The 16,121-nt window shown below is 40.5% G+C and overlaps 1 protein-coding gene across 5 annotated transcripts in view; it reads right to left on the minus strand.

The window, feature by feature from the left end:
- UXS1 (UDP-glucuronate decarboxylase 1) overlaps positions 1-13,655 on the minus strand; it is a 171,918-nt gene extending 158,263 nt beyond the window's left edge. For all 5 annotated transcript variants that reach the window (XM_044670482.1, XM_044670479.1, XM_044670483.1 and 2 more), the window contains exon 1: positions 13,495-13,655. In XM_044670482.1, coding sequence (XP_044526417.1) covers positions 13,495-13,591 — 97 coding nt within the window. In that variant the 5' untranslated portion in view covers positions 13,592-13,655. The remainder of the gene's footprint in view (positions 1-13,494) is intronic.
- Between the last annotated feature and the right edge of the window lie 2,466 nt (positions 13,656-16,121).

Raw genomic sequence — 16,121 nt, forward strand, 5'->3', positions numbered from 1 at the left:
TAGTATTTATTGAGCTCCAAATATGTGTTTATGACATACTGTCCTAGATGCAGTAAGGATACAAAAATGGCAAGAGGCTTGTGCCTCGCCTTCAAGCAGAACTGAGAAAACATACCTACTAAAGAAACAGTCTGAGACTAACCCAAGGAAATCTATGATCTCGAGCCAAATGTCAGGGAATAAGCTAAGGTGACTTTCTTCTGTGAAGCAGGATGTGCTGTGAGAATGAGGCACCAAGCTGGAGTCTGTCTGAGATGTAAATGAATTCGCCTAGGAAATCCTACTGTCCTCTACTTATTCATTCATTTAACAAACATTGATTTTAAATATCTACTAGGTACTGGCCCTGGTCGCAGGTACCAAGTCCTGAAACAGACACAGAAATAAACAAGTAGGACAGCTCCTGAGATAAGAGGGAAAAGCAGTGAATTTGGAGTCAGCAAATCTGGGTCTGAATTCCTTTTTTGCCACTTTTATTTACCTTTGTGACTTGGGTAAATCACTTAACTTCAGAGAAACCTCAGCTTTCCCATCTGTAAAAGGAGGTTTGCGGTTCCTAACTTTTTCTGAGAATTATGTACCCTCTTTTAAAAATAAAAAAAAAAAAACATGAGATGGGGGCAGCTAGGTGGCACAGTAGATTGAGAGCCAGGCCCAGAGGAGCCAGGAGGTCCTGGGTTCAAATTTGACCTCAGACACTTAATTCCTAGCTGTGTGACCCTGGGCAATTCACTTAACCCCCATTGCTTAGCTCTTACTGTTCTTCTGCTTTGGAACCAGTGCAAAGTATTGATTCCAAGATGGAAGTTAAGGGTTTAAAAAAAAAAACAAAACATAAGGACTTCTACACTAATAATAGTTTTATTATTAGTATCCAAAGAATAAGAAAATACACAGTGACAAAAAATGCTATGAATTCTGTAAATTCTTTTAAATGAATTGGTATTTCACTGATTATAATACCAACACAAAACTAAAAAAAAAGCAATATTTATATGTCTGAGATATTTCATTCAATCAACAGCAAGTATGTGTTTTAGAATGGCATATCACATTGTGCATTTTCCTGGAGTTTAATAAGTATGAAAATGACAATATATAATGATGCTAAGTGTTCTGTGGATAGAGAGCCAGACCTAGAGAAAGAAAGGCCCTAGATTCAAATATGACCCTAGACACTTCTAGCTGTTTGCCCCTAGGCAAGTCATTTAACCCCAATTACCTACCCTTACTGCTTTCCTGGCTGATATTTAGTATCCATTTTAAGACATAAGATAAGGGTTTAGAAATATTTATTTATTGATACATATAAATATTCATTTATATTTTTATAACATAAATATATTTTATTTATATAAATTATGTGATTATTTATATATATTTAAATATATATAACTGTCCTATAATAACAGGCCAGCTCAAAAGCTGGAAAACTACTGGTCTAAAACACTCTAAGGTCCCTTTAAGGGGCTGCAAAGTGGCATTCTGGATAGAATTGGGGGGGGGGTTCTGGGGGGGTGCCTAAAGTCAGGAAGACAGCCTCAGAAACTTTAGTAACTGTGTGGCCTTGGGCAGGTCACTTTAACTTCTTTCTGCCTCATCTTCCTCATATATAAAATAGGGATAATAATAGTACTTAAACTCCCAAGATTTTGTGCAATCAAATGAGAATATTTATAAAGCACTCTGGAAATCATAAAGCACCCTGGGGAAGAGGAAACAGATGAACCACTCAGAGGTGGGGTGTGGTAGGGGGAGGGTAGAGAATGGTAGAAGACATCTGGGGTAGGGTTACCAGCCCCTCCCATCCCAGGAAGCCCCATAACCCCAACAGATGCAATCAAGACAAAAGCAGGAACTCAACCACAGGGATTCTGTAATTCTTTCATAGAATTTTGTGATAAGGTTAACTCTAAGTCCTCCTATTGTCTAGATTTTTCTGACAGAACATTTCCCTTTGTTGGCCCTAGAGATCCCCTAATTCAATTTGCAGAATCCTGCTTATGCATTCTTATTTCCTAAGTGTGAAGGAATTCCCAAGTCCACACTTCTAGTCTGACTAGCTCCTTCTTCAGGAGTGGTCCAACTTGGTCTGCCTACCCCTTTCCATTATCCAATAACTTTTGAGTACATACCTCTTATTCACAAATTCCACCAGGTACAAAAACTTTTGAAGTTACTTGGTTTCCCTTAAAATAGTTCTCCCTAGATGAAACTCCTTTGCAACATCTACAAAAGGGGTTACACCTGTGGCCGTGGATTCTAGAGACCCCAAACTTGTGGCCTAGTGAGATCTGATGAACCCCAAGTTTTAGGAATAGCTTGTAGGTTGGAGACCCCCAAAGCCTGTGCTTGTTCCCTGTTCCAGTGAGAATCCACCCTGAAGGGAATCTCAGCCTAGCAGTTGCAGACTGAATAATGGACCCTAGGGTAAATGCTATATACCCTTTTGTCTTAGGTAGTCTTCCCCTCTGTATCAGAGACCCTTTCCCAGGAAGACACACCTGGGCAGGGACCATCCTTTAGTATCCATTGCAAGTAGGTATCCCCTTCGATAGCTCAGCCAGTAGAGCTGAGGACTGTAGATCCTTAGGTCCCTGGTTAGATTGTGGCTTGGGTTCAAAAGAGTTGTCATCTAGCGCACATGGCACCCAGCTCTGAGTGGAGGCCTAATCAACCTTGTTCCCCCTTGTCCTTAATTAAAGGGTGGCTTTTCTGACTATTTAATAGTTCTGTGCTTTTTAAAAGTTAACACACCTCTCACTCCACACACCCAAAGCAAAAGGGATAGAAAGAAGGAATGGCAAACTCCCTACTCCCAACTAACACTTCCAGTCCATTCCTCTATCCTCATCTCCCAATAATTTTTACCCTTTTGAAATCCATCCAGTCTATTTATATTATCCTTTCCCCATTCTTATTTCTGTCATCTACTGAAATCCATGTCCTTCATTCTTTCAAACTTCTCAATGGCATTAGCATCTGGCATACAACTTCTTTTGTACTCCATGGCCTGCCATCATCCTCTAGGGCTTAAATATTGATGATAAGGGCCATTTGGACATAAATCTTCCACTCCTCACCCATTTCCATCACATGGAAGCATGGCCACACATTAGATCACAGCTACATAGAGTTTCACTTTGTGGTGGATGTTCAGGTTTAGAGATAAAAAAGCTTTTGACTCATTTAAATATAATCCCTAATCAGTCCTCCAGCCCAATCCCTCTTCAGAGCTCTCTGCCCTTAGGAATGGTCTTCTTTTATTAGAATGCAAACTCTGTGAGGGCAGGGGCTAACTGGCTAATTGGTATTTGTTATCAGCACAACTCTTAGTACACACCTAACTTTATTTTTCTGGTTGTTCAGTCATTTTCAGTTCTGCCCAGTCCCCCATTTGGAGTTTCACTTGCAAAGATACTGGGCAGCTAGGTGTTGAAGTGGATAGTGATGGACCAGGAGTCAGAAAGCCTCAGATTTCTGAGTTAAAATCTGATATCAAATACTTAACCCTTTTTGTCTTGGTTTCTTTATCTGTAAAATGAGCTGGATCTTTGCCAAGAAAAACCCAAATGGGGTCATAAAGAGTCAGACACAATAGAAAAACAACATGGCAAAGTCATCTTTCAATCCAAATTGGATACAATCATTCCAAAAAAATCATTCCATTTTTTTGAGAGGAAGAAACTAAGGACCAAGAAATTAATTGACTTGTCCAAGGTTACAAAGAAATAAGTAGCAGAGCTGGGTTTCCACTCCAAAATCCTGAAATTCAAAGTTCCTCTTTGATCAAAACCTATCTTTCTACCTCTACAACTGTCTCTCATTCTAAACTTTATACTCATCACTGCCTCTAGTCCTTTGATTCTTTCTTTGTCTTACAAGCCAACAGATTATAATGTCCTTGAAAGGAAGGTCTGTTTCATTTTGTCTTTTGGTTGCCAGGTGCAGTGTTTTAAACCTAGAAGGTGCTTAATAAATATAATTTATTTTGGGATTCTTCTCCCCTACTTTGATTTTATTTGTCTACACACTAAGTATGTATAGATACTTTACAGTCAGATACTTCTAACACCCAAGAATCCTTTACTTATGCTCACCTTTGAAAGTTCCAGACCTGCTGCTAATTATCATACAGGTAGGCTTGGACATCAGAGGAAAGGAGAGGCAGGTGGAGTGCAGATATGAGTCAAGAGAATCTGAATTCAAATTCTGACCATATTTTATTGCTTTGTCCAAGTAACCTCTCCTCTATAGGTATCAAATTCCTCGTCCGTAAAATGAGTGGGGTTAGTGGGATGGTCTCAAAGCTTACTCCTAGCCTAAAGTCTATGTCCTATGATTTTGCTCACTAAGAATTTAAAGCAAATAATAAAGTTGAACCCTCACTGTGGTCTCATAATCTTAAAATACCCTTTTTGTTTCTTTCCTTGCAGTGATCACTTAATGCCCTTTCTTCTTTCCTCAAGCCTACCATTATAATACCATTGCGCCCATACGTAAAGCAGACAAACTACTTTCCTGCTGCCCTGACACCAAGACTGAAGCCATATAACATCCCTCTTCTAAGATTTCTCAGTATCAACAGCCATTTTTGAAAATTTTCAGATTTGGAAGGGACCCTAGCAGCCATCAAATCCTTAAAATGGAACCTAACTAACACACTTGACAAGTGGTCATTTAGCCTTTGATAGAACAATTCCAATAAAGAGGAATCTACTAACTCAAAAAATTTGGATAGGTATCACACAATCATTCAGGTAACATATATTAACTGCCTGTTATGTGCCAGATAGTAATCTCTGAAAATGCTCTCTCCAATGTTACCAATAAAAGCCTTTTTTCAGCTTTCATCTGTGACCTCTCTATAGTATTTGATACTGTTCTTCCTTCTCTCCTCACTGAATTTTTGTTATGCTCTCTCTCTTGGCTCTCCTACCTATCTGACTGTTCCTTCTCAATATCCTTTACTGGTTAATCATCTATATCATGATATATGGGGCAACTAGGTTTTGCAATGATAGAGTGTCTGGCCTGGGGTCAGGAAATCTCATGTTGTTGAGTTCATATCTGGCCTGAGGCACTTACTAGCTCTGTGACCCTGGGCAAGTCACGGAAACCTGTCTGTCTCAGTTTCCTCATCTGTAAGATGATCTGGAGAAGGAAATGGCAAACCACTCCAGTATCTTGGCTAAAAAACCTCAAATGGGGTCATGAAGTGTCAAACAAGGCTAAAAATGACTGAACAACATCTCTAACATGTCCCTAACAGTGCATGTTCCCCAAGGGACTGTCCTATACCCTTTTCACTTTTCTCTCTATCTACATTCACTCAATGACCTCAGCAGCTTCTAATAGTTTAATCAACACTATTCAGATGATTCTCAAATGTATATATTTGGGAGAAATGTCTAGCTTCTCTCTCGAGTTCCAATTATGCCTCTACAACTGATTACTATGTGCTGAAACTCTGTGTTACAATTACTTCAAAAATAGCATGGTCAAAACTGAATTCCCAAAGTTCATTCCTGTTCTGAATTTCCCTATTTCTTTTTTTTTAAAAAAACCCTTACCTTCCATCTGGAGTCAATACTGTGTATTGGCTCCAGGGCAGGAGAGTGGTAAGGGCTAGGCAATGGGGGTCAAGTGACTTGGCCAGGGTCACACAGCTAGGAAGTGTATGAGGCCAGATTTGAACCTAGGACCTCCAGTCTCTAGGCCTGGCTCTCTATCCACTGAGCTACCCAGATACCTCCTGAATTTCCCTATTTCTGCTACTAGTACCATCGCCTTCAGGATTCACAATTTTTATATTATCCTTGACTGTTCTGCCTCGACTCAAATATCCAATTAGTTGCCAAATAATGTCATTTCTATCTCCACAATATCTCTCAAACTCCGCTATACACTCACAACTCTAGTTCAAATGTTCATCAGTTCTCAATTACAACATATTCCTAAGTGGTCTCCCTATCTCAAGTTTCTTTCCTCTCCAATTCATCTTTCACCTAGCTTCCAAAGTGATTTTCCTAAAATGCAGCTCTAACCCTACCATTTCTTTATTCAGTAAATTCCAGTGACTCCCTATTGTGTCCAGGAGCAAATATAAATTTCTTTGTTGTCAGTCTTATTATACATTATCTCACTTATCCATGATATTGTTCATTTTTTTCCCTCTTTGGCTCTAAGCTTCAAAGTTTTACTTGGATCTCTCAAGAATTAGCTAACAAGGTGGCATTTTTTTTTTTGTGACCTTTGATTAAGAAAGCCATGTTTTAATCAAAGACAGTAATCTATAACACATGCAAACTGGCATTCTTGTTTTCCTTACCAATGAATTCCTTACCAATAAATATTCTATTGAAGGAAACATGTTCCAATAAGTAAATTTCAAAAAGGAGGGTAAATAAGTAGCCAGTATCCCTAACCTGAGTAAAGACTTGTTACCTTGATCCCACCCAATTTCATTCTTCCAGGTCCTTTACTCTTAGGAGTCATATCCTCTCACATATACTCTTTCAATCTCTCCCCCTTTATAGGTTCTTTTCTACCTTTTCCAACAAAAATGGGTCACAGAATCAAGGACAGCAAGTTGCAGAATGGGAAGACAATTCAAAAAGTGATTTGGTCCTAATTCTTCATTTTATACAAACAGAAAATAAGGTCTATGTGGAGGTAAGTAGCATGCCCAAAGACATGTAGGTAGTAATTGTCAGAAGCAGGAATCAAATCTGGGTCCCCTGATCCTAGAGTATTATTTCCCCTCTACCACATCAGGTATCTAACAACAATAAAAAAGGCTTCCTCTGATCTTTGAATCTCATTTAAACATTATCCCACTTCTCTCCTCTCTAATAATCAAATGTCTTTTAAAAGCCATCTGTGATTCAATGTCTTTACTTCCTAACTGATCATTTTCTCCTTCCAGTCAACTTGGCTTCTACTCTCCCTCCCTCAATTTACTAACATCACTGTTTGAAGAAATGAATTCCTAATCACCAAATCTAAGAGTTATTAGTAATACTTTTAGTCCCCTTCTAACTCGACCTCATGAGATGCAGTAAAGAGATCAGCAAATACTCAGCTGGAGAGATTTTCCTCTCCCTTGGTTTCCAAGACATTATACTCCCTAGGTTTTCCTATCTTTCTATCTCCTCTTTTGATAACTCATTTCCCTATTCCTCAAAGCAGTGATGTGCAAACTTTTTAAAGAGGGGGCCAAAGGAAGGAAATGCTCATCTGTCAGTCTGTCTGTAAGGCAACTCTTTCCAAGTTTCATTGTATTGTATCCTACTCACTGTATTTGTCAGATTAGGAATAATGTCACGCCTCCCAGATAGAACATTTTAGGAGGCCACATCTGGCCCACGGGCTATAGTTTGCCCATCACTGCCTTAAAGGGTTTCAGGGATGGTGCTGGTCTAAGACTCAACATCTGGATTTCTTAGTGCTCTACTTTCTCTCCCACGGAAATTTCATTGACTCCCCTGTCTCCTTTTTGTTCCTGCTGCAACCATCCTAGTAGAGGACCTCATTGTCTCCTGCCTGGGCAACTGAGATAACCTAACAGGCCTTCCTATCTCCAATTGATCTCAAACACTATACTCAGACTATCTAAAGGCAAAGATCTGCCCTGTGCTCCAAAATTTTTAACAGCCAATAAGAAATTACAAAATAATGACTACAAAGAGGTAGGAAAAGATTAATAAGAACTGAAGCAAAATGAAGTAAGCAGAACCAGAAAAACAATATTATGATTACAACTATGTAATAAATAACAGCTAGAAAACAATCAAAAAGGAATGCTATATGGGGGCAGCTGGGTAGCTCAGTGGATTGAGAGCCAGGCCTAGAGACCGGAGGTCCTAGGTTCAAATCCAGCCTCAGACACTTCCCAGCTGTGTGACCCTGGGCAAGTCACTTGACCCCCATTGCCTACCCTTGCCAATCTTCCACCTATAAGTCAATATACAGAAGTTAAGGGTTTAAAATTTAGAAAAAAAAAAAAAAAGGAATGCTATGAAATTACTATGACTAATCTTTATTCCAAAGAATAGAAAAGAGAAGGTACCTCTTTCCTTCTATCTTCAAAGATCAGGTTATGAAGTCAGTCAGCAAGCATTTGTTAATCAATATGTGCCAGGTACTAAGAACTAGAGACACAAAGAAAGGGAAAAACAGATCTCTGGCCTCAAGTTGGGTAGGTGGATGACAACAAGCAAACCAATATATAAATACAAAATATGTAAAATATATAAATAAATGGGAGGTAATCTCAGAGGAAAGGCACAAAGGAGGGAGGCAAAGGAAAGGGACAACTAGGAAAGATCTTTCAGGCAAGGGGGGTTTTGGATGAGTCTTGAAGGAAGCCAGAGAATCCTGTGGTCAGAAGATAAAGAGAGAAAGCATCTCAGACTCAGGGAAGAACCAGTGAAAAGGCAATAGTTTGATAGAATATACTGTTGAAAAGAACAGCAAGGAGGTCAATATTGCTGAGGTGCTGCGGCATGAAGAGTATTCAAATGTAAGACTAGAAAAATACAAAAGGGACCAGCTTATGAAGTGTTTGTGATACTTTAATTCTGCATGTCAAACTTTTTCCACCTGTTGGTTAGTTTTACTGAACTTTTTTTTCTTCTTTTTTTTTAGAGGATAGTTCTCCAAGAGGGAGGGGATGGCACCTTGAGAAATGTAGATGATATAAAATAAACAATATCTATAACTATTTTATTATTTTTAAATGTTAAGTAGTTTTATACTGCCTACCACAGTCCAAGCCCTTGTACTAGACATAGACCTGATTAGTGAATTCTTAAGTCTTCTTTGAAAGCTTAATTCAAAGTCTACCCCTCCATGAAGCTTTCTCAGACCTCTCCCTTGGCCCTCTCTTTCACACACACACATACCTTTTCAATCATAAACTTCCTCCCTCTTAGGCTTCTCACAAAGCTCTATATTTTTACCTCTCTGATGAACTTATATGTCCTAGCTAGATATATCAAATCCTCCAAATGGACAATAAATTCAAAGAAAGCAGGACTCATGTCTTTTCTAAAATTTGTAGCTCCTGGGCACCTAGAACAGAGCTCTTATCAGGATTAATATTTAATAAATGATTGATGAATTAGACAAAACATAGATCAGAAAGTGAATCAGAGAAAGTCAAAAAACAATTATTAAGCATCTACCTTGTGCCAAACACTGGGCAAAGTGCTGAGGTTACAAAGAAAGACAAAAATAACCCTTGTTCATAGTTCAATCAGAACTCACAATCCAACATGCAAACTACCATGTATATAAGATATAAACAGGATAAAAATGAAGGTAATCTCACAGGGCAGGTACTAATATTAAAGGGGATATTGGGAAAGGCTTCTGGCATTTAGCTGGAAACTGAAGAAGTCAGGGAAGCCAGGAAAAAGAGTTTCAGAGAATTCCATGCAGCATGGGAGACAGGCAATGAAAATGCTGGGAGTCAGAGAGATGGAGGAGAGTCCTGTGCAAGGAATAACAAGAAGGTCAGTGTCACTCGATGATGCAATTTTGATCTGCGCCTGTAATGGTAGTGGTGGTGGTGGTGGCAGATGAGAGAAAGTAGAATAAGCAGATTTGGTAACAGATTGGATATAGGGGGTTGAAAGTGTGAAGCCTGAAGATGAAAACTAGGTTATGAACTCCAAAAACTGAAAGGTTTCTAGCTAGTAATTGGTAAGTTAGAAAGAGGAAAATTTTTTTTTCTGTTGTTGGGGTGGAGGGTAGATAATGAGTTCAACTTGGAGCATGATTAATTTAAGATATCTACAAGACATCCAGTTCAAAATGTCCAATACAAAGTTGGAAAAGAGTAGGAAGGAGTTACATCAACTTCCTTAAGAAAAACTAGGGAAATGTACTAATAAATTCTTTTAAGAGAAATGTGCTAATGAATTCTTTTAAGACTTAATTTTTTTTTATTTTAAAGCTTTTGTTTCTCTGTAGCTACTAGCAGTCAAATTCCTTTTTTAAAAACTTAGTAAGGGTTATATAAGTCTCTGTAAGGGACAGCATGAAATGTGAAATACCTGTCACCCTTTCCACAGGGTACATGGGTGCTAAAGATCCCAGCTAGGAAAGAGTGGTAGCAAAGATCTGAGAGAGCAGATAAGTCTACCCTTCAGGATTTTAGGAAAACAGTACACAAGTGCCACAGAAAGTCAAGGAGAAATATGAGACAGGCAAAGGAAAACTGGGTGTTATTTGTGTATTTGAAGGGGTGGGTGTAGGGAGGTTTCAAGCAGGAACTGACAAAGATTTTACCCAAAACAAGGGATATAGGAAGGGAACAAATTATTAACAGGCAAAAACAAAGGGAAGCAAGATACAAACTTAGCTACCCGATCTCTGTTTGATCCCTGAATTCCTCACACAAGAGACATCCCACAAGCTTGATATTTTTTGTATTTGTTGTCAAAGAAAGGTGATGGCTACTGAAGTCAAAAAGGGACTTCCATTAGGATGTCTCACTGTTATTTCCAATTCAAGAATGTTCAAATTTGTTTCCTCCAAATTAAATTCCGCTTTCCCAACTTTGTTGTTTTCTTGGTCATTTTACTCCTCCCTCTCCTTAATTCTCTGCTTCAAATCAATCCTGTTAATTTCTCCATCAATATGTATCTCAGATTTTTTTTTTTGAAACCCTTACTTTCAGTCTTTGAATGGATACTAAGTATGGGTTCCAAGGCAGAAGAGCAGTAAGGGCTAGGCAACTAGGGTTAAAGTGACTTGCTCAAAGTTACATAACTGGGAAGTGTCTGAGGCCAAATTTGAACCCAGAACTCCTAATCTCTAGGCTAGAGTATTTATTCCCTGAACCACTTAGGTATCCCAAAATTAAATTTGTTTTTTTCCCCCTCTCCTCTATCCACATTGCCACTACCTCATTATTTTTTGATTAAATAATTACTTTAATAGCCTTCAAAGAGCCAGCCTGGCTCCATTTCTACAAGTTTTCTCTTCTCTAACTCAACCTATACATCCTTGACAGACTAATATTACTTATATAGAAAATTAGTCATTTCACTCCTCTACACCAAAATCCTCAGAGGCTTCTTAATACCTAACAAGTAAAACCCAGACTTTCCCCCCAGATATTCAAGATGCTCTACAATTACTATTCAAAATTATCAATCACTCCCTATTTCTTACCTCTTCAAACAAACTCTTTTATTTTCAAAGCTTAGTAAAGTAGTTCTTCCCACCTTGCATGCTCTACCTATCCTGTCTCATTCTTATCCATTCTTGAAAGTCTAGCTAAAGTCCTATTCCTTCTATGAAGACTTGAAGTCCCTTCAACCACTCCCTCCTAAACTAGAAGATTTAGTCTGTATCTCACAATTGAACGTTTAATCACATCCGGTCCATTACCCATCATGAGAGACTGTGCTATAAAAAGGGACTTCTCCAAACCTGCAGTTGCCCCTGGAAGGATAGCTTTCCCACTAGGTTGGGAGGGTAAGTGGTTTCATGTCTGTTTGTGTGTCTGTCTAGTGGTTTCAGATGGAAGGTCACTACAGAGAACTACTTTCATTTCATCTTCGTCCTTAATTTTATATGTCTATCTCCAGTACCTATGAGAGTACCTGAAGTAGAGCAGGTGCTTAATAAATATTTTCCCCCACAATGCTTTTTTTTAAACCAATACTCATCTTAGCTTTCCCCCCAAAACACCCGACAACACACCAACAACAATAACATCAAAAACCTGTCATTTCTTAAGCCATCAGGATGTCCTCCCAAACAGAAGCTGCACATTGATGACAAACTAAAACCCCAGCCATCAGGGGGGAAAAGAGAAAACCCTATTTCTGTCTTGTCCTATTACTCTGCACTCTTTCTTCTTTCAAGAATCACCTCATCAAAATAGTTTCAACACCTTTTAGTTCTTCAAGGAACTTATTTCCTTTTTTACTTGAAGACTGAGCAAGTAGCACCCAATGAAAAAGAACCCACCCTTTCAGGAAGAACTAAGATCCTGTCTACAGGCTGTTAGGTCGGTAACATTAACTACCGGCTCAGCCCAGAGCCGCTGAATCGACCCCAGGAAAAGGCTGGATACGTGGTGTAACACTAGCTGCAGGCTCAACCCAGAGTCTCTGAATCGAACCCAGGAAAAGGCTGGCTGGATATACACATTTGTGATCCAGTCTGCCTTCCAAAGGGGGAGGGAATGGAAGAGGAAGGGGTGTTCGGTTTGGTGAGTAAAATTTAGCATGAGAATAGTTAAATGCTGAGTAATTTCCCTGCAGTGTAAACACTCAGCTCTGTGGATTCTGCCAACTGCACAGTATTTTTATCCTATTTAATAAACACCGCTGACTGGCTGCGGGTGTTACGGGGTTCCGAGGCTGTGCGCGGCACAACTCTCTCTAGACTAGAACAACAAAGAAGGAGGGCTTTTTGAGCTGTTACCCAGAGAGACTCCCAAAGGGCATTAACTGGGCACTTGCAGAGCAGCTGAGCTCTGCCAGTCTCTTCTACTCTTCCGACTTCCATTCAACACACACAGTAAGCAGACGTAAACACACACACACACACACACACACACACACACACACACACACACACACACACACACACACACACACACCCCACTCTCTCCTGAAAGGGCAGTGTGAGTCGGGAAAAGATGCTGAGGAGGAAAACGAGGAATTTGAGGCAACAGGCTGTGAAGTCCTCCATGGTTATCGGATTCATCTACACTCAAAAAAAAGGAGGGCTCCAGGGAATGTAAGCAAAAGACTCTATCTAACCATTACAGCCCTAAATGATCCTATTCCGAGTTCATCTCTCCTATATACCAACTTGAACCCTGCTCCACCACCCTTAGAATGCAGACACGCCTCCAGTCCCGTTCCCCCCCTCCGAAACCTCCATGTCTCAAGTTCACGGTTAACTCCACACAGGTTGCATTCTTCCCTACGGGGCCTAAAGCGGTCTCGGTCAGTCTGGGCTGAAGTTTTCTCGCAGATTTACTAGCAAGAGAGCAAAAATTGCCGAGACTCCCGGAAGGCTGAGAGAGGGTAAAGAGGGTTTGGAGAGGGAGGGGTAAGAAGAGCAGGTACAGCCAGGTGTGGAAAGGAAGGCTTAGAAAGCTGGAAAAGCACCCTCCAGGGTAAAAGCGCCTGCACCCATGAAGCATGCACACGCAACACACACACACATACATACACACATATACACACACAAACCCCTCACTCCCCTCCACCACCACCACCACCACCACTCAGAATGCAGTGTGTAGGCAACCGCAGCTACACCACCGTCTGCATCAGCAGTGCCACTCGCTTCCCTCATCTCTTCCTCACCGCACCCCCCTCCCGCCTCGAAGAACTACCCATCTAAGAGGAGGTAAAGCAACCTAGTCCTCCACTCCTCCCGACCTTCTCCCCCCATCCACGAGTGCCCAGCAATGAATGAATGGGGGCTCTCCATCCATCCCCTCCAGTACACACTTACAGGCTACGTAGGCGACAAAGGCGATGACCACCAGCAGCTTCATCCTCCTCCGGTTGAAGGCAGTCAGCAGGCGTAGCAGCGGCCCCTTGCTCACCATTCCTGGGAGCAGCGCGAGCCCAGGACCCTGCCGCGCGCGCGGGGACCCGCCTGCTGCACAATGCGCGCGGCAGGGCGGCAGCGGCCAGGGTAAACTCCTCCCTCTGCCACCCAGACTCGGAGTCCCCGCCCCTCAGCGCCAGAGGCTTCCTGTAGGTAGACACTAGTACGCAGGCGCAATTTCAGTTCCTCCCTCTCCTTTACTCCCCGCCCCTAACCCGCAGGCGCAGGAACCACCTCTTCCCCCCCGCCCCTCCCCGTCATCAAAGAATGTTGGGGGCGGGTAAGGTTCCAACTTCAACTGGTATGCGCATGCGTAGAACTATGTTTCTTGTCCACGCCTTCTCATCTGTCTGGTCTTGTCTTTTTCCCCAGCCCCGGGGGTTCTGTCTGGCAAGCTTAACTTTTGGTTATTTTCAGGAAAGGTGTTCCCTGATGAAATGAGAGAACTCGGAACTTTTGAGCATTCGTGCTTGCTTTTTATCCTTTCTTAGCTCCTTCTCACTGCAGTTAATTTACGTCACAGGAAAGTTTTTGGGTTTTTTATCTATTTTATTTCGTTCGTACTTTCTAGTAGAACGGAATTAAAATGATAAAACCTGAGCCTGACACACAGCGTATATAGACCTACATTTCCAGTTCATAAAAGAAACTTTTTACAGGGACTGCTAGAATTTGACATATTTGTGGTGCTGTTGCACCTTCCGAATAACCAAGATTATCAGGAGACCGGGTACTGAGTACACTCTGACAGACAAAAGAGGCGATTAGTACACAATCACATTCTGAGAACAGACAAGAATTTCTGAGTACCTTTGTGGCTTCCACGAGTAGAATGGACAGCTTTGTTAGACAGTGAGCCCCCAATTGCTAGGAAGTATTTGAGAAAAATGTTCAATGAGTTAGAAGGACCACTGGACCTGCGGGTCTAGAAAGGAGTATGCCATCAACTAGCTACGTAATTCTGACCAAATCACTTAGTCTCTAAGGTTAAGATCTCAGTTTCCTCAATTGTCAGATGATCTGGTTCCTTTTGACTAAAAGATGATGACTTTTCAAAACCACAAGGAGGGAAGTAGAGAAAGGAAGTGATTCGTGTTCAGGGACTCCGGTTTCTAATTCTTTATATCACACTCTATAAACTGTTTAAGTAAGGTAGCCTTGCTAGGCAGGGCTGCACGCTGAAATGGGGCCAGGAACTGGGAGTATGGACACAGGGGTGTGCTTGTAAATGTATAACAACTTTTTTAAAAAAATGTCTGCTAGATACACTTTTTTGGTAAGGGCTAGGCAAGAGGGGGTTAGGTGTGTGTGTGTGGGGGGGGGGGTTAAGTGACTTGCCCAGGGTCACACAGCTAGGAAGTATCTGAAGTCAAATTTGAACCCAGGACCTCCTGTCTCTGGGTCTGACTCTCAATCCACTGAGTCACCCAGCTGCCCATGCTAGATACACTTTTGAGTTTAATTTGCATTAACATTTTTTCCATCACTTTCTTAAATCTAGAGGATCAATAAAACAACAACTCAAACCCCAATTTGTATGGTTTGTCTATTGTCAAGGTGCAAATACTTGCCCTGAAAATTTAACAATTAGCTCTCCTGAACTGGTTGGAGCTATCTCCAGCACACCCCTAGCATAAAGCCCAATACTCTGAAAATTAGTAATAATGGGAAATAAAGGGGTAAAAAATCCCATGTTTATGTGTTAGCTTGCCCATCTAACTTTCTCAGCAAACAAAATAAGGTTTTACCTTTAAATCCCAAGAACAATGGAAATTTGAGTTTGACCAATTAGAGATGCCCAGAAGCCTAATAGAATCTTTTTGTGCCCCATAAATATTGGGAGGAAGAATATAATAACTGAATTACTATCATAACCCAAAACTCTTGCATAAGACTGCCCTAACCCTCTAAACTAATATAAATTCAGTAATAGAAATATTATATGATGATCAACTATGAAGGACTAAACCATTATCAGCAAAGCAAATCTCCAAGATAACCAGAAGGGACTCATGATGAAAATGCTATCCACAGCTAAAGAAAGAACTGTTGGAATCTGAGCAAACAACAAAGCATGCCATCTTCCTCTATATTTCCTCCATGAGATTTCCATTGTATCCATGATATGTATCTTCTATCATGTCATGAGTAATATGGAAATATGTGTTACATGAAAGTATAGGTATAAACTCTATCAGACTATTCACCACCTGGAAAGGTGGGGAAAGGAAGAAAATCTGAATTTTATAATGTCAAAAAACAATTGTCAAAAATTGTTTCTACATGTAACTGGAAAAATGGGGAAAAATATTATAAATTTTGAAGATTTCAAGTACACAGATAGGGGGCTCTGTCAAAGGACCTTTGATAATACTTCAGACTGTTCCTGAATAAAGGCAATCTACCTTCTGCTAATTCATGTTTACAACTTAAGCAATTCAACTTCTATTCATTTCTATTTAGAACTCAGCCACTTATACTCACTCATTTATGGTACTTGGAACTTGGAACAGGAAGCACATAAATGA

The sequence above is a fragment of the Gracilinanus agilis genome, chromosome 3, assembly GCF_016433145.1.
Source record: "Gracilinanus agilis isolate LMUSP501 chromosome 3, AgileGrace, whole genome shotgun sequence".
NCBI classification, from domain to species: Eukaryota; Metazoa; Chordata; class Mammalia; order Didelphimorphia; family Didelphidae; genus Gracilinanus; species Gracilinanus agilis.